Source organism: Heptranchias perlo, chromosome 24 (genome assembly GCF_035084215.1).
Source record: "Heptranchias perlo isolate sHepPer1 chromosome 24, sHepPer1.hap1, whole genome shotgun sequence".
NCBI classification, from domain to species: Eukaryota; Metazoa; Chordata; class Chondrichthyes; order Hexanchiformes; family Hexanchidae; genus Heptranchias; species Heptranchias perlo.
In genome coordinates this window covers 50330918-50353095 of record NC_090348.1, presented here as the reverse complement: position 1 = coordinate 50353095, position 22178 = coordinate 50330918, and the positions used below count along the sequence as shown (strand labels likewise).

Here is a 22178-nt window from a genome sequence, read left to right as displayed (position 1 = left end):
TATTCATTAAGAACCATATCCACATCTTCGGCCTCCACACATGGGTTACCTTTTTGGTCTCTAATAGGCCCTATTCTTTCCTTAGTTATCCTCTTGCTCTTTATGTATTTATAAAACATTTTTGGGTTTTCCCTAATTTTACCTGCTAGTATTTTTTCATGCCCTCCCTTTGCTTTCCTAATTTCCTTTTTAATTTCTATACTCTAGGCTTTCTGCAGTATTGAGCTCTTGGTGTCTGACATAAGCGTCCCTTTTTTGCCTTATCTTATCCTATATGCTCCTTGTCATCCAGGGGGCTCTAGGCGCCAGGCAGCCAGATTGATAGATTGGCTGCCTGTTGGAAGGGAAAGCAGCCGCGAATCGGGGGGGGTGGGTGGAGAGATCATGGGCCGTGGAAAAAATCTGAGGCGAGGTGGGGGGACGTGGGCTTTGGAGAAGATCGGGTGGGGTCCGCTGATCGCAGAGGTCCAATCTCGCCAGGTGAGCTTGTTGGGTCTGGATGAAGCACTCCAGCTCCTCCTGGCCCACAAGCAGTGCAATAAAGGGCACTCACCTCATGGATCCGGCCCTTCTTGCCAGCTTTCACCTGACGTGAATCAGAAGTGATGGGAAAGCCGAACAAGTAAAGTAAAATTCGTTTGACGTTTTTAATACACAGAAAATTACATGCTTCAACTATATCAATAAGGTACATTGCCCCTTTAAATATTGGCCCATCAGCTTTAAGTGGGGATGGGATCTCCGGGTTTCTGTTGCGCGAGCATCCAAACGTGCCTGGGTTAAACGCGGAAGTGGGTGCCTTGGAGCCGGGATGCGGTCCTGCTCCAAAAATATTTTTACTGCCCACCCATTCTTGGGGGTTAAAATGACCCCCCTGGATTCAGAAATGGTGAAATTTGCAGAAAAGGCCATGGTTGGAGAAAAATCAGAAGAGGTAACTCAAATTGCTGAATGAGTTACACAAATATATAAAAAACAAACAATCAAACTTACATTTTAAGACATCCCAAAGTGCCTTGCAACCAATGACGTACTTTTGACGTATAGTCACTGTTGTAATGTAGGGAGATGAAGCAAGCCAATTTGTCCCACAAACAGCAGTGAGATAACTGACCAGATAAACTCTGTTGGTGGTTGAGGCATAAATATTGGCCAGGACACTTGGAAAACACCCCTCGTTTTCGAGTGGTGCCATGGGATCTTTTATATCCACCTGAGAGAGCAGACGGGGCCCTTTTTTTCTTTATTCATTCTCAGGATGTGGACGTCGTGGGCAAGGCCAGCATTTATTGCCTATCGCTAGTTGACCTGATTTGATGCAACTGAGTTGCTGGGGCACTTCACAGGTCAGTTAAGAGTCAACCACGTTTGTGTGGGACTGGAGTCACATATAGGCCAGGCTGGGTAAGGACGGCAGGTTTCCTTTCATAAAGGGCATTAATGAACCATTTGGGTTTTTATGACAATCTGACCGCTTCATGGTCATTTTTACTGGTACCAGCTTTTTATTTCCAGATTTGTTTTAAAACTGAATTCACATTCTCAAACTACCGTGGTGGGATTTGAACTCCTATTCTCTATTATTAGTCTAGACCTCTGGATCACTAGACCAGTAACATAATCTTGGTTTAACGGCTCATTTGAAAGGCAGCACTCCTCAATGAAATATCAGCCTTATGTGCTCGAATACCTGTAGTGGGGTTTGGGCCCATCTCCTTTTGACTCAGGAGAAGGTGGTGCCACTGAGTCGAGGCTGAGGATATTGAGTATGTGATACTGTGTGAATTGGATGTGGCACTGAGCAAATCACGTCATGCATTGGAGGTTAGGGTTAGTATTTTGAAAATTGCAGACATTTTCACTTGCTAGTTCAATTTTCTAATCAATTAAACAATGAACTAAATTCTTCAATAAGGCACAGTATACTGAATTGTTTACTGTTAACATGCCATTTATTATGGTTTTTGCCATGGTTTTTTGCTTATAAAGGAACTTTTATAAAAAATATAAATGGGCAGAACAATGGCAGCTGAAATTTAAGACAGAGAAGTGTAAAATATACTCCCATGTAGGAAGGGAAAAGTAGACACTGCACATACAGAATGGATAAATTACAGCTGCTTCCCTCTGCCATTAGGTCAGGAATGGGGCTGTTTGCTAACATTGCCAGTGTTCAGCTGCTCTCACAATTTCTCCGCTAATGAAGCAGCCCATGTCAGCGTACATCAGGATTTGGACAACACCCGGGTTTGGGCTGAAAAGTCGCAAGTAACGGTCACAACACATCATTACATATAGAATTACATTACATAGAATTTACAGCAGAGAAATCGGCCATTCGGCCCAACTGATCTATGCCGGTGTTTATGCTCCACATGAGCCTTCTACCACCCTACTTCATCTCACCCTATCAGCATGTCCTTCTATTTTCTATGAAGTAGTCCTACTTTACAACAGTGACTACACCTCACAAGTACTTAATTGGCTGAAAAGAGCTTTGGGATGTCCTGAGGTCGTGAAAGGTGCTACATATGTGCAAGTCTTTTTTCTTTCTTTATTTCTTTCTCCCTCATGTACTTATTATATAGCTTCCCCTTAAATGCATCTGTTGTTCACCTCAACCACTCCTTGTGGTAGCAAATTCCACATTCTAACCACTCTCTGGGTAAAGAAGTTTCTCCTGAATGCCTTATTAGATTTATTGGTGACTGTCTTATATTTCTGGCCCCTAGTTTTGGACTCCCCACAAGTGGAAAAATCTTCTCTACATCTACCCTATCAAACCCCTTCATAATTTTAAAGACCTTTATTAGGTCACCACTCAGCCTTCTCTTTTCTAGAACAAAGAGCCACAGCCTGTTCAATCTTTCCTGATAGTTGTACCCTCTTAGTTCTGGTGTTGACATCGCTATGGACGAAGCCGAACAAGTCTTAGTTTTAGTAGACTCAAAGCTAAAACTGTCCAACCAATGCAGAGCAGCAATCAGCAAAGCCAATCGAATGCTGAACTATGTAGCCAAAGCAGCAAAATGTAAGTCGGAAGAGGTCGTGGTTAAACTATAGTGCTCTGGTCAGACGGGGCCTTGAATACTGTGTCCATTTCTGTCGCTGATACACGAGGAGACGTTCGACCGCTGGAAGCAGTGCAGAGAAGAGCCATGAGATTGGTTGTTGGTGTTTGTCGTCAAAGTTATAAGGAAGGACAGCAGAACTTTGGGCTTTTCAGCCTACAAACAGGAGAAGGTGCTCTTTCGAGGTTTACAAGATTACGAGAGTGGAAAAATTAAACCTGGACCATTACTTTAAACTAAATTGTGAGAGTAGAACAAGGGGACACAGATTTAGATGTTTACTGGATAATTGGATTCTACAATGGGAAGACTTTAGAATTAAGATGGGCCGAATGACCTTCCTCCAATAATGATCTTGTGTTTAGAAAAAGTGTTTAATATATTTTTAGCTACCTTAGTTTGCATAGATTTTGGGCTGCATCCCTTAGTTTGCTATGGGTTACTCCACAACGTTATAATCCTGTACTAGTGGCACTGAGTTTGGTCATAATAGTAAATGAGTTTTTAAAAAAAAAATGGTTAATAGCCAAATTAGGGATTAGTGCTTTATGCAGAGCAAATTGTGTCATGGCCACTCTGGGTTTTTCCTGTAAATGATTAGTCCCTGACAATTATCCTTGAGGTGTATTGAAATGCAAGGGGCTATGATACTGTTATGAAAGCTTTGATAAGTTATATATCGAGGAAAAAGAACTGGTGAATTGGCAATCTCCAGACTTAGTCATCTGTATTTGATGTACTTGTTTCATGCTTTCTAATGTGATTGTTATCCTTAATGAAGTGCACTGTTGGAGCTTGTTGTGTTCTGTTGAATAATGGGTAAGTCGCTGTAACTCTTGGTTGTTTATTCTTTTAGGGCCTGATCTTTGTTGTCGATAGCAATGACCGGGAGCGAGTGCAGGAATCAGTAGAGGAACTACAGAAAATGGTGAGAAATGGCAGCACAGGATGGTTGAGGGGAAACCCAAGTTCTCCAAATATCTGAGGAGCAAGAAGGTGTCTCCCTATGTTCCAGATCTTTGCCAAATCAAATTTGTGTTGTGTCTAAACTGCTTCTCTATGCCCTGAGGATCGCTACCTCAAGTAAACTCTATCCTGGAACTGATGGATTCCATATTTTCCTAATTTTCCAGGTTTTGCCCTTCAGTCGCCATGAATGTTTGGAAAAAAGCATCCATTTTGCCTCATATTAACTCTTTATACAGGATCCCTTTTACTGCATCTGGTACAGATTTTTCAGTGATCATTTACAAAGTTCTGTACAAAGCTATTGGCAGAGTAGAGCCAAAATGTTAGATATGGGGCCTGACTCTGAGTTACAGCTTCAGTCTGTTGAATGAAGTTTGTCCATGACCATGACCAAAGCAGTGATTGCTGCAGGGCTCCTGATACCATTATAAATATTGACAGCAGTAGACAGAGCATTTGGTGCATTGGTGTGAGGGGCCAGGCCTTGTTGAGAATTTCAAGATCCCCTTAACCTGCAATTAAAGCTATTGGAGATTACCTTTTGTGTAAAATAGTTTTTGAGGAGCAAATGGAAGAAATAGCAGCAGACCCTCAAATCAACTCCTCATATGACTCCTGGGGTTACTATTCCCCAGGTGGCCAAATGCCTAACTTTGAGATGAGACCTATCTGTTTATAGCAGACAACGTTTCACTCCTAGGTTCCAAAACTGGGCCAGGAGAAAGCAGGAATCCCAGGTAGAAAACCAAGAGCACTAGATATCTCTGGTTAAATACGTACCTTGGTACGGTGCTGAGCCACATTGACCAGAAAGGTCCCAAGTGCAATCGTTGGCCTATGTTGAATTAGTTGATCTGATCTGAAGCAGTGGTAAGGGCACATAAGTCAGCCTCAGTATCCTGCATTTAGAGAGGGGAAAATCAAGCTAGGGTTCCTGCTGCTGAATATTATTCAATAATCCTTGGGTAAAGATAGGAATGGACTTGACTGTGATGTGTTCACAGTTGAAATAGCCGACCAACATTAGCTGTCTAGCCTTGGGTTTGTTCATTAGTACAATAATAACAAATAGAGAACTCTGCGATGTGATGCCTCAACTGTGCTTGATTACTGAATACAGCTCCTATCACCTACCATTGAGGTTTCACGGGCAGCCATTGCACCCTATCTCCTGCCTCTGTGGAACATAGAAATGTAGAACATCTGTTAAAAAATGGAGGCCTGTGTGTGAGATTTAAATTTCATTTGTGTAATGGTCTCTTGAACTCTCAAGTTTCTTATTTCTAAGACTGTTGAACTGCTGGCTTTTATTTTGATTTATGTAATTACTGAGTTCAGTGGTATTTGTATGTTGCTTTGTTTCCTAGCTGCAAGAGGATGAGTTGAGAGATGCAGTGTTGCTGATATTTGCAAACAAGCAGGATTTGCCAAATGCCATGCCAGTTGCTGAACTCTCAGACAAACTGGGATTACAACGGTTGAACAAAAGAACTGTAAGGCTTTTGTATTTCTCTGAAATGTGCACACCCATTGCTGGGGTTTGGTGTTAAAGATGCCTTTTGTAATGTGCACATCTAATGTTTATAGCCACATTATCCCAGTGTATTAGTGTTTATAGTCACATTATCTGTATCACAGTATTTATAGTCATATAGTATTTATAGCCATATTTCCTTATTACAGTTTATAGCCATATTAAGTGTGTTACAGTATTAATAGCCATATTATCTCTACAGTATTTATAGCCATATTATCTCTACAGTATTTATAGCCATATTAGTGAATTACTGTTTATAGCCCTATTATCTGTGTATTGCTGTTTATAGCCATATTATCAGTGTATTAAATAGGAACAGGAATAGGTTGTTTAGCCCCTCGAGCCTGTTCCGTCATTCATTGAGATAATGGCAAATCTGTGACCTAACACCATATAGTCTCATATCCCTTAATACCTTTTTGGTTAACAAAAAAAAAATCAATCTCAGATTTAAAATTAACAACTGAGCTAGCATTAACTGCAGTTTGCAGAAGAGAGTTCCAAACTTCTACCACCCTTTGCGTGTAGAAGTGTTTCCTAACTTCACTCCTGAAAGTCCTGGCTCTAATTTTTAGGCTATGTCCACTTGTCCTAGAATCCCCAACCAACGGAAACAGTTTCTCTCGATCTACCCTATCAGTTCCCCTTAATATCTTGAAAACTTTGATCAAATCACCCTTTTATCTTATAAGTTTCAGGGAATACAACCCTATTTTGTGTAATCTCTCCTTGTAATCTAACCCTTGGAGTCCAGGTATCATTCTAGTAAATCCAGGCTGCACTCTCTAAGGCCAATATGTCCTTCCCAAGGTGCAGTGCCCAGAACTGCTCACATTACTCCAGGTATGGTCTAACCAGGGCTTTGTATTGCTGCAGCATAACTTCTACCCCCTCCCGCCCTTGTATTCTAGTCCTCTAGATATAAAAGCCAGCATTCATAGAATCATAGAAAGTTATGGCACAGAAGGAGGCCATTCGGCCCATCGTGTTCGTGCTGGCTGATAAAGAGCTATCCAGCTTAATCCCACTTTCCAGCACTTGGTCCGTTGCCCTGTAGGTTAGTGCTCATCCAAGTACTTTTGAGAGGATTTCTGCCTCTACTACCCTTTCAGGCAGTGAGCTCCAGACCCCCACCACCCTCCAGCTCACTTCTAATCCTTCTACCAATTACTTTAAATCTATGCCCCCTGGTCACTGACCCCTCTGCTAAGGGAAATAGATCCTCCCTATCCACTCTAGTCCCGTCATAATTTTTTACACCTCAATTAAATGTCACCTCAGCCTCCTTTTGTTCCGAAGAAAACAACCCCAGCCTATCCAATCTTTTCTCGTAGCTAAAATTCCTGTAATGTGACCAGAACTGTACGCAGTACTCAAGCTGTGGCCTAACCAATGTTTTATACATTCCATTAGCCTTTTTGATTATTTTCTGTACCTGTCCATGATACTTTAATGATCTATGTACATGGACCCCTAAGTCTCTTTGGATCTCCGCTGTTTTGAGCTTTTCACCATTTAGAAAGTACTCTGATCTATCCTCTTTAGGTCCAAAGTGGATGACCTCACACTTGCCTACAATGAAATCCATTTGTCACAGTTTTGACCATTCACTTAATCTATTAATATCGCATTGTAATTTTATGCGTCCATCTACACAGCTTACAATGCTGCCTATCTTTTTGTGTCATCGACAAACTTGGATATGTGGCTCTCTATCCCGTTATCTAAGTTGTTAATAAATACAATGAATAGTTAAGATCACATACAGTATTTATAACCACATGATCTGTTTATTACGGTATAGCCATATTATCTGGATTACAATATTTATAACCATATTATGAGTATTGCCATATTATGTGTATTACAGTACAGCTACATTGTCTGTACAATATTAATAGCCACATTATCTCATTGAGGTGAACCTTTTGTAGCCACATTATCTCTTGAAATATGTGTGTTTATTGTGACAAGAGGTCCTTGCTATCTGAAGCAATGAAAGATTATCTAGTGCCGCAACCTGCTCGGAGTGCTATTTCTTTAGGTAAGATTCTTGTGAATTGGTGTTAATCTCTCTCTTTGTCCTCGCAGTGGTATGTACAGGCCACGTGTGCCACTCAGGGTAGTGGCCTGTATGAAGGACTGGACTGGCTGTCCACTGAGCTATCCAGGCGCTAGGAGAACAGCCTCATCCACCATCTCAACTACATCATCAGTGTGTCAACTGCTAGAACTTGAACTCAAGGACTTTTAACAATAAATTCCTTTCCTAACTCTTCCTTTCTATACCCTTATTTTGCTTTTCATCTCTCCTATTTGTCAACTCTTTAAGGTGCATGTTTTTTTTTAAAAAATCAAAGTTTGAGCAGGTGTGATCCATACTGTAATAGGTGGATGTCCCAGTGCAAGACCAGTTCAAGGAGAGACAGCACCTGTTGTAGCCTCTTAGCTGGGAGTTAGAACCCTTGGTGTTTGTGACTAAGTAAGAACTTGCTCCCAACTACAATATATTCAGCAGCAGTTTCTCATTGCAATTCTAAATTGATGTCCTAACAACTGGATGAACCACATCTGCACAGTGTACCACTGTACTTGTTAATCTTCTGATTTTGGACCATAGAGTATTTTAAATGGTTGCTCAACACGCAGTGGTAATCTTTCCCTCTTCAGTGTTCCACAGTCATCAGAATGTACATATTGTTCAAGGATTCCAGCCAAGGGAGAAGTTTTGCAGATACGATTGGTGGTGCTTTCTAATGCAGAAGATGTAACGTTGGATGTAGGAGCATTGTGCTAATGGCCATAGCTGTATTGTTTCAAGATTAGAGAATGCACGAACACCAAGAGCTTGGAGAATGGCATTTTAATCTGCATTGGCGAGGAGTGTCAATTTAAACAATTATAAAATGTACAGACTCCTCAAGCAGCTCTGAACTTTTCAGAGTAACTCCCTCCATCTGTTGACAGGATATGCCAACTTTCTTTCATTTAGCTTAACTTTACCCTGCACAAAGGAGCTTTTTAGCTTCAGCCTGCTTATTCAAACAGACTCCTGACCTTCCCCTCTTCATTTAGGTAACTGGTGCCTCGCCTCCTCTCGCCCACTCCTCCCCCCCCAGTATAAATGTTGGCATTTCTCCCATTGGTGCAACAAAGGGCCCAGTTCCGGTTCGTGTCACTGCTTTGCTAACCCAGATCTTGGTAGGAAAAGCTTTTTGAATAGAATTATATCACTTAAAATTACAAGAATTTGTATATTTTACTTTGTGGCTGTTTTTTTCTTTTCAGTTTAGGAATAAACTATCAGGTTACAAAGTGCAATGGTTTGCTGTTTTAATGGCTCAAGGGTAAATCATAATTTTCACAATTGTACAGAGAAAACTCTGAAAAACAGAGAATCATCGTGCCTCTTTGAAAAAAATATAGCCAAATCTTAAATTGTATGCGTGGGGCATTCATCTCGTCCTTCCATGGTATTGTATTCTTTGTGCTGATGTAAAAATGATGGGGAGCCCATCTGCAATTCCCCTTTCTTGTTATTGTAATGTCCTTTTGGTTATTGTAAACCCTTTCTGTGCTTTAGATGTTGTAAACATCTGCGAATGTATATTGCATTCCCAATGGAGACTGATCCTCATAACTGGCACCTGCCGTTGTTCTAAATCGTAAATCAATGAGCTGAGGCAAACCATTTAAAACGTAGCTGAGGGTATAGTCTCTTTTCTGAAACATTCATTCAATATTAATAAAGGCCTTTTCAGAAACATTCCCTAATATTTTGTGCATGAATTGTGCTTTTGACTTCATCCAGGAAAGTGTTAGACTTACAAGAGCTGGACTGGGTTCCTTTTTTTGTGTGTTTGTTCTTTACTCTGATCAGCTGCACCTCATGCAACCAGAACTGTGCTGCCTCCAGAAGGGGTCTGGTCCACTCACTGTACAGCTAATGTAATCTGGGATCTTATTTATCTTCAACTCTAAGAAAGGGAGCCAAAAGTGCTGAGGGGGTAGTGGGGCAGGAGCAGTCATCCCTGGTGCTTGCCAACAGTTTTTTGCCTCTGCAGAGAGATGATGTGGAGCCTTGAGAGATGCCCCACAATTGGGCAATCCAGGTAAGGATGAGCCATGCATTAGAGGAATCCAGGCACGGGTGGGCCATAAGAGCAGGAGTAGGCCATTCGGCCCCTCGAGCCTGCTCTGCCATTCAATGAGATCATGGCTGATCTGATTTTTACCTCAACTCCACTTTCCTGCCTTTTTCCCATATCCTTTGACTCCCTTGCTGATCAAAAAATGTGTCCAACTCAGCCTTGAATGTATTCAATGACTCAGCCTCCACAGCTTTTTGGGGTAAAGAATTCCAAAGAATCACGACCCTCTGGGAGAAGAAATTCCTCTTCATTTCCGTTTTAAACAGGCGACCCCTTATTCTGAGACTATGCCCCCTAGTTTTAGATTCCTCCATGAGGGGTAACATCCTCTCAGCATCTACCCTATCGAGTCCCCTCAGAACCTTGTATGTTTCAATAAGATCTCCTCTCATTCTTCTAAACTCCAATGAGTATAGACCCAACCTGTTCAATCTTTCCTCATAAGACAACCCTTCCATACCCGGAATCAACCGAGTGAACCTTCTCTGAACTGCCTCCAATGCAAGTATATCCTTCCTTAAATAAGGGCACCAAAACTGTATGCAGTATTCCAGGTGTGGTCTCACCAGCACCCTGTACAGTTGTAGCATGACTTCCCTGCTTTTATACTCCATCCCCCAGAAATAAAGGCCAATATTCCGTTTGCCCTCCGGATTACCTGCTGCACCTGTATGTTGACTTTTTGTGTTTCATGTATGAGGACATCCAGATCCCTCTGTACCACAGCATTTTGTAGTATTTCTCCATTCTAATAATATTTTGCTTTTTTATTTTTCCTCCCAAAGTGGATGACTTCACATTTTCCCACATTATATTCCATCTGCCAAATTTTTGCCCATTTGCTTAACCTGTCAATATCCCTTTGCAGACACTTTGTGTCCTCATCGCAACTTGCTTTTCCACCTATCTTTGTATCATCAGCAAATTTGGCCACAAGACACTGTTCCTTCATCCAAGTCATTGATATATATTGTAAATAGTTGAGGCCCCAGCACTGAGCCCTGCGGCACCCCACTAGTTACAGATTGCCATTTTGAAAATGATCTTTTTATCCCGACTCTTTGTTTTCTGTTAGTTAGCCAATCCTCTATCCATGCGAGTATATTACTCCCAACACCATGAGCTCTTGTGCAGTAATCTTTTATGTGGCACCTTATCGAATGCCTTTTGGAAATCCAAATATACTGCATCCATTGGTTCCTCTTTATCCACCCTGCCTGTTACTTCCTCAAAGAACTCTAATAAATTTGTCAGACATGATTTCCCCTTCATAAAACCATGTTGACTCTCCTTGATCGTATTATGAGTCTCCAAATGTCCTGCTACTTCTTAATGGATTCTAGCATTTTCCCAATGACAGATGTTAGGCTAACTGGTCTGTAGTTACCTGCTTTCCGTCTCACTCCCTTCTTGAATAGGAGTGTTAGTTTTGTGGTTTTCCAATCTGCTGGGACCTTTCCAGAATCTAGTGAATTCTGGAAGATTACAACCAATGCATCCACTATCTCTGTAGCCACTTCCTTTAAGACCCTTGGATGCAAGCCATCAGGTCCAGGGGACTTGTCAGCCTTTAGACCCCTTAATTTACCTAGTACTTTTTCTCCAGTGATAGTGATTGTTTTTAGTTCCTCCCTCCCCTTTGCCCCTTGATTTTCTACAATTATTGATATTATTAGTGTCTTCTACTGTGAAGACAGATACAAAATATCTGTTCAATTCCTGAGACATTTCCTTGTTTTCCATTATTATTTCCCTAGTCTCATCCTCTTAGAGACCAATGTTTACTTTAGTTACCCTCTTCCTTTTTATATACTTGTCGAAGCTTTTACTGTCAGTTTTTATATTTCTTGCTAGTTTACTCTCATAATTTATTTTCTCCCTCTTTATTATTCTTTTAGTCATCCTTTGCTGGTTTTTAAAGTTTTCCCAATCTTCGGGCTTACCAGTAATGCGATGGGGCAATCCAGGCGAGGCTGGGCCATGTGCTGGGGCAATCCAGGCGAGGCTGGGCCATGTGCTGGGGCAATCCAGCAGCCTGTCAGGGAAGAAGGGGAAAAAAAAGAGTAGCCAGGGGATTTGATTATTGGGTTTACAGATAAATTCTATGCAAACTGGACCCAGTAAAACAAGTGGTTTGTCGCCTCCCAGGGACAGTGATTCCGGGTTGACAGAATTTGAGAGGGAGCAGGTGAGGAACCAATTGTTATCGATGTGAATGGGAATGTGGCCTTTCATGCTAAATTTAGGGCATTAGGAAGGAAGCTGAAGGGAAGGTCCTCCAGTGTAGCATTTTCCAAAATGTGCTAGTGAAGGGAGATGGAGGGTAATTAGGCACCAACGTGTGGCTATGGCATTGGTGCAGGGAATCAGGGTGTTGTTCCTCAGACAATGGAACACCTTTTGGAATGGGGGAGCCAATGTAAACCGGGTGGGCGCCACCCACCCAAAAGGGCGTAAAGGTGTTGGCAGGATGGATAGACTAGTGGCAGAATGTTTAAACGAGAGAACACAAATCTTAAGGTGTACCAATGAAAACATAAATCAAAGGTTAATAAATCTAATTCTAATAGTGGGAAATAAAGTAAAAATGTTGATAAATTAAATGATAAGGGATAAAAAGAATTGGAGCTGTGCTTCATTAATGCAATAAATCTAACAAATAGGATGTGTGATCTGGAGGGTGTTAGCATCATAGAGACATAGTGGAATGATTCCAATCAGTGAAATATGTATCGGGAAGGATATAAATTGTTTAGAAGAGACTGCATCAGGAGAAATGGAGGTGGTGTGGCAGTACATATAAACTCCAATATTGAGGGACAAGTGAGAAAGTATATAAAAAAGGAAAGGGCAGCCACAATCACTTTGGGTAGAATGAATAGATGGTAACAGAGGTAAACTATTACTGGGGGTACACTATAGACCTCCAGACCAGGGTGAAAGTCTTGATCTGCAACTGTGGATTAGAAAATTTGACTTTTTTTATTCGTTCACGGGATGTGGGCGTCGCTGGTGAGGCCAGCAGTTACTGCCCATCCCTAATTGCCCTCGAGAAGGTGGTGGTGAGCCGCCTTCTTGAACCGCTGTAGTCCGTGTGGTGACGGTTCTCCCACAGTGCTGTTAGGAAGGGAGTTCCAGGATTTTGACCCAGCGACAATGAAGGAACGGCGATATATTTCCAAGTCGGAATGGTGTGTGACTTGGAGGGGAACGTGCAGGTGGTGTTGTTCCCATGCGCCTGCTGCCCTTGTCCTTCTAGGTGGTAGAGGTCGCGGGTTTGGGAGGTGCTGTCGAAGAAGCCTTGGCGAGTTGCTGCAGTGCATCCTGTGGATGGTGCACACTGCAGCCACTGTGCGCCGGTGGTGAAGGGAGTGAATGTTTAGGGTGGTGGATGGGGTGCCAATCAAGCGGGCTGCTTTATCTTGGATGGTGTCGAGCTTCTTGAGTGTTGTTGGAGCTGCACTCATCCAGGCAAGTGGAGAGTATTCCATCACACTCCTGACTTGTGCCTTGTAGATGGTGGAAAGGCTTTGGGGAGTCAGGAGGTGAGTCACTCGCCGCAGAATACCCAGCCTCTGACCTGCTCTCATAGCCACAGTATTTATATGGCTGGTCCAGTTAAGTTTCTGGTCAATGGTGACCCCCAGGATGTTGATGGTGGGGGATTTGGCGATGGTAATGCCGTTGAATGTCAAGGGGAGGTGGTTAGACTCTCTCTTGTTGGAGATGGTCATTGCCTGGCACTTATCTGGCGTGAATGTTACTTGCCACTTATGAGCCTAAGCCTGGATGTTGTCCAGGTCTTGCTGCATGCGAGCTCGGACTGCTTCATTATCTGAGGGGTTGCGAATGGAACTGAACACTGTGCTGTTATCAGCGAACATCCCCATTTCTGACCTTATGATGGAGGGAAGGTCATTGATGAAGCAGCTGAAGATGGTTGGGCCAAGGACACTGCCCTGAGGAACTCCTGCAGCAATGCCCTGGGGCTGAGATGATTGGCCTCCAACAACCACTACCATCTTCCTTTGTGCCAGGTATGACTCCAGCCACTGGTTGTGGAATCGCTTAGCTCTGTCTATAGCATGTTGCTTCCGCTGTTTAGCATGCATGTAGTCCTGTGTTGTCGCTTCACCAGGTTGGCACCTCATTTTTAGGTACGCCTGGTGCTGTTCCTGGCACTGTTGCTGGCATGCTCTTCTACACTCCTCATTGAACCAGGGTTGATCCCCTGGCTTGTTGGTAATGGTAGAGTGAGGAATATGCCGGGCCATGAGGTTACAGATTGTGCTGGAATACAATTCTGCTGCTGCTGATGGCCCACAGCGCCTCATGGATGCCCAGTTTTGAGCTGCTAGATCCATTCTGAATCTATCCCATTTAGCACGGTGGTAGTGCCACACAACACGTTGGATGGTGTCCTCAGTGCGAAGACGGGACTTCATCTCCACGAGGACTGTGCGGTGGTCACTCCTACCAATACTGTCATGGACAGATGCATTTGCGACAGGTAGAGTGGTGAGGACGAGGTCAAGTAAATTTTTCCCTCGTGTTGGTTCGCTCACCACCTGCCGCAGGCCCAGTCTAGCAGCTATGTCCTTCAGGACTCGGCCAGCGGTGGTGCTACCGAGCCACTCTTGGTGATGGACATTGAAGTCCCCCACCCAGAGTACGTTTTGTGCCCTTGCAAGTACGTTTTGTGCTTCCTCCAAGTGGTGCTCAACATGGAGGAGGACTGATTCATCAGCTGAGGGAGGGCGGTAGGTGGTAATCAGCAGGAGGTTTCCTTGCCCATGTTTGACCTGATGCCATGGGGTCCAGAGTCAATGTTGAGGACTCCCAGGGCCACTCCCTCCTGACTGTATATCACTGTACCGCCACCTCTGGTGGGTCTGTCCTGCCGGTGGGACAGGACATACCCAGGGATGGTGATGGAAGAGTCTGGGACGTTGGCTGAAAGGTATGATTCTGTGAGTATGGCTATGTCAGGCTGTTGCTTGACTGGTCTGTGGGACAGCTCTCCCAATTTTGGCACAAGTCCCCAGATGTTAGTAAGGAGGACCTTGCCGGGTCGACTGGGCTTGGTGTTTTGCCGTTGTCGTGTCCGGTGCCTCGTGGTCTGATGCCGGGTGGTCCATCCGGTTTTATTCTTATGACTTTTCGTAGCGAGATTTTACAACTGAGTGGCTTGCTAGGCCATTTCAGAGGGCAATTAAGAATCAACCACATTGCTGTGGGTCTGGAGTCACATATAGGCCAGACCGGGTAAGGACGGCAGGTTTCCTTCCCGAAAGGACATTTGTGAACCAGATGGGTTTTTACGACAATCCGGTAGTTTCATGGCCATCATTACTGATACTAGTATTTTAATTCCAGATTTTTATTTAATTAATTGAATTTAAATTCACCAGCTGCCGTGGCGGGATTTGAACTCATGACTCTGGATTTTAGTCCAGGCCTCTGGATTACTAACCCAGTAACATAACCACTATGCTACCGTACCCGACCTGGTAAAGTTGGAGATTTCAACTTACCAGAAATTGACTGGGACAATAATGTCTCCACTGGTAAGGGAATGGATATCTAGAGTTAATGGAAGACTGTTTTATGACTTAGTTTGTAAAAGAACTAACAAGGGGAGAAATCACCTGGATGTGATTGTCCCTATTACTCAATCAAATCTCCAACACAAAGGAGGCTTTAAGTACCAGTGATCATAATGTGACCACATTTAACATTACAAGAATTGGAGAGGTTAACTAAAACCCAAATAAAATTGCTAGATTTTAAGACCAACTTTATTCATTTGAGAAGTCTTGTCAGAGTGAGTTGAACATGGCTGGGGGAGTTGAGAAACTACTGGATTTCAGTAAGGCCTTTGATACAGTTCCTCTGGAAAAACAGCTACTGAAAATAAAGAAAGCAGGAGGAATCAGTGGAAATATATTACAATGGATACATAATTGGTTGACCAATAGAACCCAGAGGATGGGGGGGTACAGGGATTGTCATCAGCCGGGGGTCTGTTTTGGGACCTCTTGTTAAATATCTTCATAAATGATCTGGAGCTCGGAGTCACAAGCACAGTGGCTAAATTTGCAGATGGTACAAAGCTAATGAAAATGGTAGACTCCAAAGCTGAACAGGATAAGTGAGCACTAAAACGAACATAAGTTTTAAAAAAAAAAATCGAGACTGCAATCGTTTCAAATTCAATTTCTATTAGAGAAACTTGAAACACAATTGACAGAAGGAAATAAAAGAACTGAAGATTGCCATCTAAAGAATCAGTCAGTAAGGGGAGATCATGTGAATTTGGATCAAAAGTTGAGATTTTTGTTGGTTACGTGATCATGGAAAGTTTGCAGCACATTTGGCCCATTGAGTCTGTGTCGGCTCTATGCAAGAGGAATTCAGCTATTCCCACTCCCCCGCCCTATCCCCGTACCGCTGCAATTTTTTTTCCGTTTTCAAGTACTTATCCAGTTCCCTTTTGAAGGCCATGATTGAAGCTGCCTCCACCACCCCCTCAGGCGGTGCATTCCAGATCCTAACCACTCACTGTGTAAAAGCCACCTTCAATGATTTGTGTACGTATACTCCCAGATCTCTCTGTTCCTATACCTCTTAGAATTGTGCCCTTTGATTTATATTGCTCTTCATTCTTCTGACCGAAATGTATCTCTTCGCATTTTTCTGTGTTAAATTTCATCTGCCACATGTCCGCCTGTGCCACCAGCCTGTCTATGTCCTCTTGAAGTCTATCACTATCCTCCTCACTGCTCACTACACTTCCAAGTTTTGTCATCTGCAAATTTTGAAATTATGCCCTGTACACCCAAGTCCAAGTCATTAATATATTCCTTCCTGCTTGTAGAACACAATTAGTGGAGGGTTTTTCCAGCAAGCAGATGGTGTAATTAAACCATAAAAAACTTTCAAGCATCAGTAACAAATGTCCTGCAGCCCTGTTAGAGAAAGACAAAAAGCTGATCATTGAACATATATTTTCAATTGACTCATAAAAAGTGAGAGGACATTGAAAGGATGGAATGTACTTGGCTACAGGCATCGGATGAAGTTTGGAAGTTGTCCAAGAAGTGATATCTAGGATGCTATTCGAGGAAATCACAAGAAACAGTGGTTACTCGGGAGAGAAGGAATGATAGTGTTGAGAAAAGACAAGTGGTAATTATAGGCATTCTATTATTACATGGTCAGATAGGCTTTTGAGACCACAGCTGAATTCCTCCAAATGTCTCTTGCTTCCCAGGTGCCAGAGTGAGGGATGTAATAAGAATATGATTGATTTTTTTTTAAAAGGAGTTTGAAGAGCTCGATGTTAAAAAGCAGATCTGCAGGGTAGTAGTCTCAGGATTACTCTCTACCACACGCCAGGAAGAATCATAGAATGGTTACAGCACAGAAGGAGGCCATTCGGCCCATTGAGCCCGTGCCAGCACTTTGTAAGGGGAATCCAGTTAGTCCCATTCCCCAGCTCTTTCCCCGCAGCTCTGGAAATTTTTTCCCTTCAAGTAGTTATCAAATTCCTTCTTGAAAGCCATGATTGAATCTACCTCCACCACCCTTTCAGGCAGCATTCCAGATCTTAACTGCTTGCTGCGTAACAAAATTTTTTCTCATGTCGCCTTTGGTTCTTTTGCCAATCACCTTAAATCTGTGTCCTCTGGTTCTCGACCCTTCCACTATTGGGAACAGTTTCTCTTTATTTACTTTATCTAAACCCGTCATGATTTTGAAATCTACTCTTAACCTTCTCTGCTCTAAGGAGAAACACCTAGCTTCACCAGTTTATCCACGTAACTGAAGTGCCTCATCCCTGGAACCATTCTAGAAACTCTTTTCTGCACCCTCTCTAAGGCCTTCACATCCTTCCTATGATGCGGGCCCAGAATTGGACACAACACTCCAGCTGTGACCGAACCAGTGTTTACGGATATGATGTAATAACAATTACAGCAACATGGCTGCAGGGTGACCAAAACTGAGAGCTGAATATCCAAGGGTATTCGATATTTAGGAAGGACAGGCAAAAAGGAAAAGGAGGTGGGGAGGTGTTAGTAAAGGATGAAATCAGAGCAATAGTGAGAGAGGATAGTGGCTCAGTAAATCAAGATGTAGAATCAGTCTGGGTGGAGTTAAGAAGCATCAAGGAGCAGAAAACACTGGTGGGAGTTGTCTATAGGCCTCCAAACAGTAGTAGTAATGTAGGGGACGGCATCAAACAGGAAATTAGAGATGCATGTAACAAGAGTACTACAGTAATCATGGGTGACTTTAATCTGCTTATAGACTGGCTAAACCAAATTAGCAATAATACTGTGGAGGATGAATTCTTGGAGTGTGTACGAGATGGTTTTTTAGACCAGTACGTTGAGGAGCCAACCAGGGAACAGGCTATCCTAGATTGGTACTGTGCAATGAGAAGGGGTTAATTAATAATCTTGTTGTGCAGGGTGCTTTAGGGAAGAGTGACCATAACATGATAGAATTCTTCATTAAGATGGAAAGTGAAGTCGTCCAATCCAAAACTAGGGTCCTAAATCTAAACAAAGGAAACTATGAAGGTATGAGAAGTGAGTTGGCTATGATAGATTTGGAAGCTTCGTTAAAAGGCATGACGATGAATAGGCAATGGCTAATGTTTAAGGAATGAATGCATGAATTGCAACAATTCTACATTCCTCTCTGGCGCAAAAACACAAAAGGAACATGGGATTGGTGGTAATATACTGGCATGGATTGAAAATTGGTTAACAGTCAGGAAATAGAGAATAGGAATAAACGGGTCTTTTTCGGGGTGGCAGGCAGTGACTAGTGGGGTACCGCAGGGATCAGTGCTTGGGCCCCAGCTATTCACAATATATATCAATGATTTGGATGAGGGAACCAAATGTAATATTTCCAAGTTTGCTGACGACACAAAACTAGGTGGGATTGTGAGTTGTGAGAAGGATGCAAAGAGGCTTCAAGGCGATTTAGACAAGTTGAGCGAGTGGGCAAATACATGGCAGATGCAGTATAATGTGCATAAATGAAGTTATCCACTTCCAAAGGAAAAACAGAATGGCAGAGTATTATTTAAATGGTGATAGATTGGGGAATGTTGATGTACAAAGGGACCTGGGTGTCCTTGGACACCAGTCACTGAAAGCAAACATGCAGGTGTAGAAAGCAGTTAGGAAGGCAAATCGTATGTTGGCCTTCATTGCAAGAGGATTTGAGTACAGGAGCAAGGATGTCTTACTGCAGTTATACAGGGCCCTGGTGAGACCACACCTGGAGTATTGTGTGCAGTTTTGGTCTACTTACCTAAGGATATACTTGCCATCGAGAGAGTGCAGCGAAGGTTCACCAGCCTGATCCCTGGGACGGCAGGACTATCAAATGAGGAGAGATTGGGTCGACTCGGTCTGTATTCACTCGAGTTTAGAAGAATGAGGGGGGCTCTCATTGAAACATATTAAATTCTGACAGGGCTAGACAGACTGGATGCAGGGAGGATGTTTCCCCTGGCTGGGGGATCCAGAACGAGGGGTCACAGTCTCAGGATACGGGGTAGGACATTTAGGACTGAGATGAGGAGAAATTTCTTCACTCAGAGGGTGGTGAACCTGTGGAATTCTCTACCACAGAAGACTGTGGAGGCCAAGTCACTGAATATATTTAAGAAGGAGCTAGATAGATTTCTAGAAACAAAAGGCATCAAGGGGTATGGGGAGAGTGGGAATATGGTATTGAGATAGAGGATCAGCCATGATCATATTGAATGACGGAGCAGGCTTGAAGGGCCGAATGGCCTACACCTGCTCCTATTTTCTATGTTTTATAAAGGTTCAACATAACTTCCTTGCTTTTGTACTCTATGCCTCTATTTATAAAGCCCTTGATCCCGTATGCATTTTAAACGCTTTCTCAACCTATCCTGCCACCTTCAAAGATTTGTGCACATACCCCCAGGTCTCTTTGTTCCTGCACCCCCTTTAGAATAGTACTATTTAGTTTATCTTGCCTCTCCTTATTCTTCCAGCCAAAATGTATCACTTCGCAATTCTCTGCGTTAAATTTCATCTGCCAAGCGTCCGCCCATTCCACCAGCCTGTCTATGTCCTCTTGAAGTCTATTACTATCCTCCTCACTGTTTATATCCTTCAAGCAGACGAAATCGAAGTTCTCAGCCGAGGGCTCAATTTCTGCCCCACCACCAAAATGGATCCCACTAGTCTCGCGGCGGACACAGAGGAATTCATCAGGAGAATGAGGCTCCGGGAATTCTACCACAAACCCCAAGATTTCAGCAGCGAACCCAATGAGACAATCGACGATCCGGAACAGCAGACAGAGGGATCCGCGGTACAGCAACCGAAGAGGAAAGAGTCAAACTGGACTCCTCCGGAGGGTCGCTGCCCTCAGCTGGACATGTATGCTCAAGCTGTCAGGAAATGCGTCAATGCCAGATTCATCAGCCGCACTCAGAAGACAGTCCAGAATATCACCCGAGCACAACGCAACGCCATCAACGCTCTCAAGACCAACCGCAACATCGTCATCAAACCAGCGGACAAAGGAGGAGCCATAGTCATACAGAACAGAACAGACTATTGCAAAGAAGCATACCGACAACTGGACAACCAGGAACACTACAGACGGTTACCCGCAGATCCGACCAAAGAACACACCCACCAGCTCAACAAACTGATCAAGACCTTCGATCCAGACCTTCAAAGCATCCTACGCACTCTCATCCCACGTGATCCCCGCGTGGGAGACTTCTACTGCCTCCCAAAGATACACAAAGCCAACACACCCGGACGTCCCATCGTATCAGGCAACGGAACCCTGTGTGAGAACCTCTCTGGATACATCGAGGGCATCCTGAAACCCATCGTACAGGGAACCCCCAGCTTCTGTCGCGACACTACAGACTTCCTACAAAAACTCAGTACCCACGGACCAGTTGAACCAGGAACACTTCTCACCACGATGGACGTCTCGGCACTCTACACCAGTATCCCCCACGATGACGGCATCGCTGCGACAGCATCAATACTCAACACCAACAACAGCCAATCTCTGGAAGCCATCCTACAACTCATCCGCTTCATCCTGGATCACAATGTCTTCACCTTCGATAACCAGTTCTTTACCCAAACACACGGAACAGCCATGGGGACCAAATTCGCACCCCAATACGCCAACATTTTCATGCACAAGTTCGAGCAGGACTTCTTCACTGCACAAGACCTCCAACCAACACTATACACCAGATACATCGACGACATTTTCTTTCTATGGACCCACGGCAAGGAATCACTAAAGAGACTACACGATAACATCAACAAGTTCCATCCCACCATCAAGCTCACCATGGACTACTCCTCAGAATCAGTTTCTTTCTTGGACACACGAATCTCCATCAAAGACGGGCACCTCAGCACCTCACTCTACCGCAAGCCCACGGACAACCTCACGATGCTCCACTTTTCCAGCTTCCACCCTAACCACGTCAAAGAGGCCATCCCCTATGGACAGGCCCTGCGAATACACAGGGTCTGCTCAGACGAGGAGGAACGCGATGGACACCTACAGACGCTGAAAGACGCCCTAGTAAGAACGGGATATGACGCTCGACTCATCGATCGACAGTTCCGACGGGCCACAGCAAAAAATCGCATAGACCTCCTCAGGAGACCAACACGGGACGCAACCAACAGAGTACCCTTTGTCGTCCAGTACTTCCCCGGAGCAGAGAAACTACGCCATGTTCTCCGCAGCCTTCAACATGTCATCAATGAGGACAAACACCTCGCTATGGCCATCCCCACACCTCCACTACTCGCCTTTAAACAGCCACCCAACCTCAAACAGACCATCGTTCGCAGCAAATTACCTAGCTTTCAAGAGAACAGCGTCCACGACACCACACAACCCTGCCACAGTAACCTCTGCAAGACATGCCAGATCATCGACACAGATACCACCATCACACGAGAGGACACCACCCACCAGGTGCATGGTTCATACTCCTGTGACTCGGCCAACGTTGTCTACCTCATACGTTGCAGGAAAGGATGCCCCAGAGCATGGTACATTGGCGAGACCATGCAGACGCTGCGACAACGGATGAACGGACACCGCGCAACAATCGCCAAACAGGAGGGTTCCCTCCCAGTCGGGGAACACTTCAGCAGTCATGGACATTCATCCACCGACCTTCGGGTAAGCGTACTCCAAGGCGGCCTTCGAGACACACGACAACGCAAAATCGTCGAGCAGAAATTGATAGCCAAGTTCCGCACCCATGAGGACGGCCTCAACCGGGATCTTGGGTTCATGTCACGCTACACGTTACCCCACCAGCGAACAAATGTTATCTGTTTTTAATATAATGGGTCATTTGCTGGCTTTCTCTGCCTTCCGGATGTTTCT

At 43.9% G+C, this 22178-nt stretch overlaps 1 protein-coding gene across 1 annotated transcript in view; it reads left to right on the top strand.

Annotated features, from left to right (window-relative positions):
- The window catches only part of LOC137341779 (ADP-ribosylation factor 5), a 56261-nt gene extending 46918 nt beyond the window's left edge, over positions 1–9343 (top strand). Inside the window, exons 4-6 of the mRNA XM_068005281.1 lie at positions 3928–3999; positions 5408–5533; positions 7669–9343. Coding sequence (XP_067861382.1) covers positions 3928–3999; positions 5408–5533; positions 7669–7755 — 285 coding nt within the window. The 3' untranslated portion in view covers positions 7756–9343. The remainder of the gene's footprint in view (positions 1–3927; positions 4000–5407; positions 5534–7668) is intronic.
- The last annotated feature ends 12835 nt before the right edge of the window (positions 9344–22178 follow it).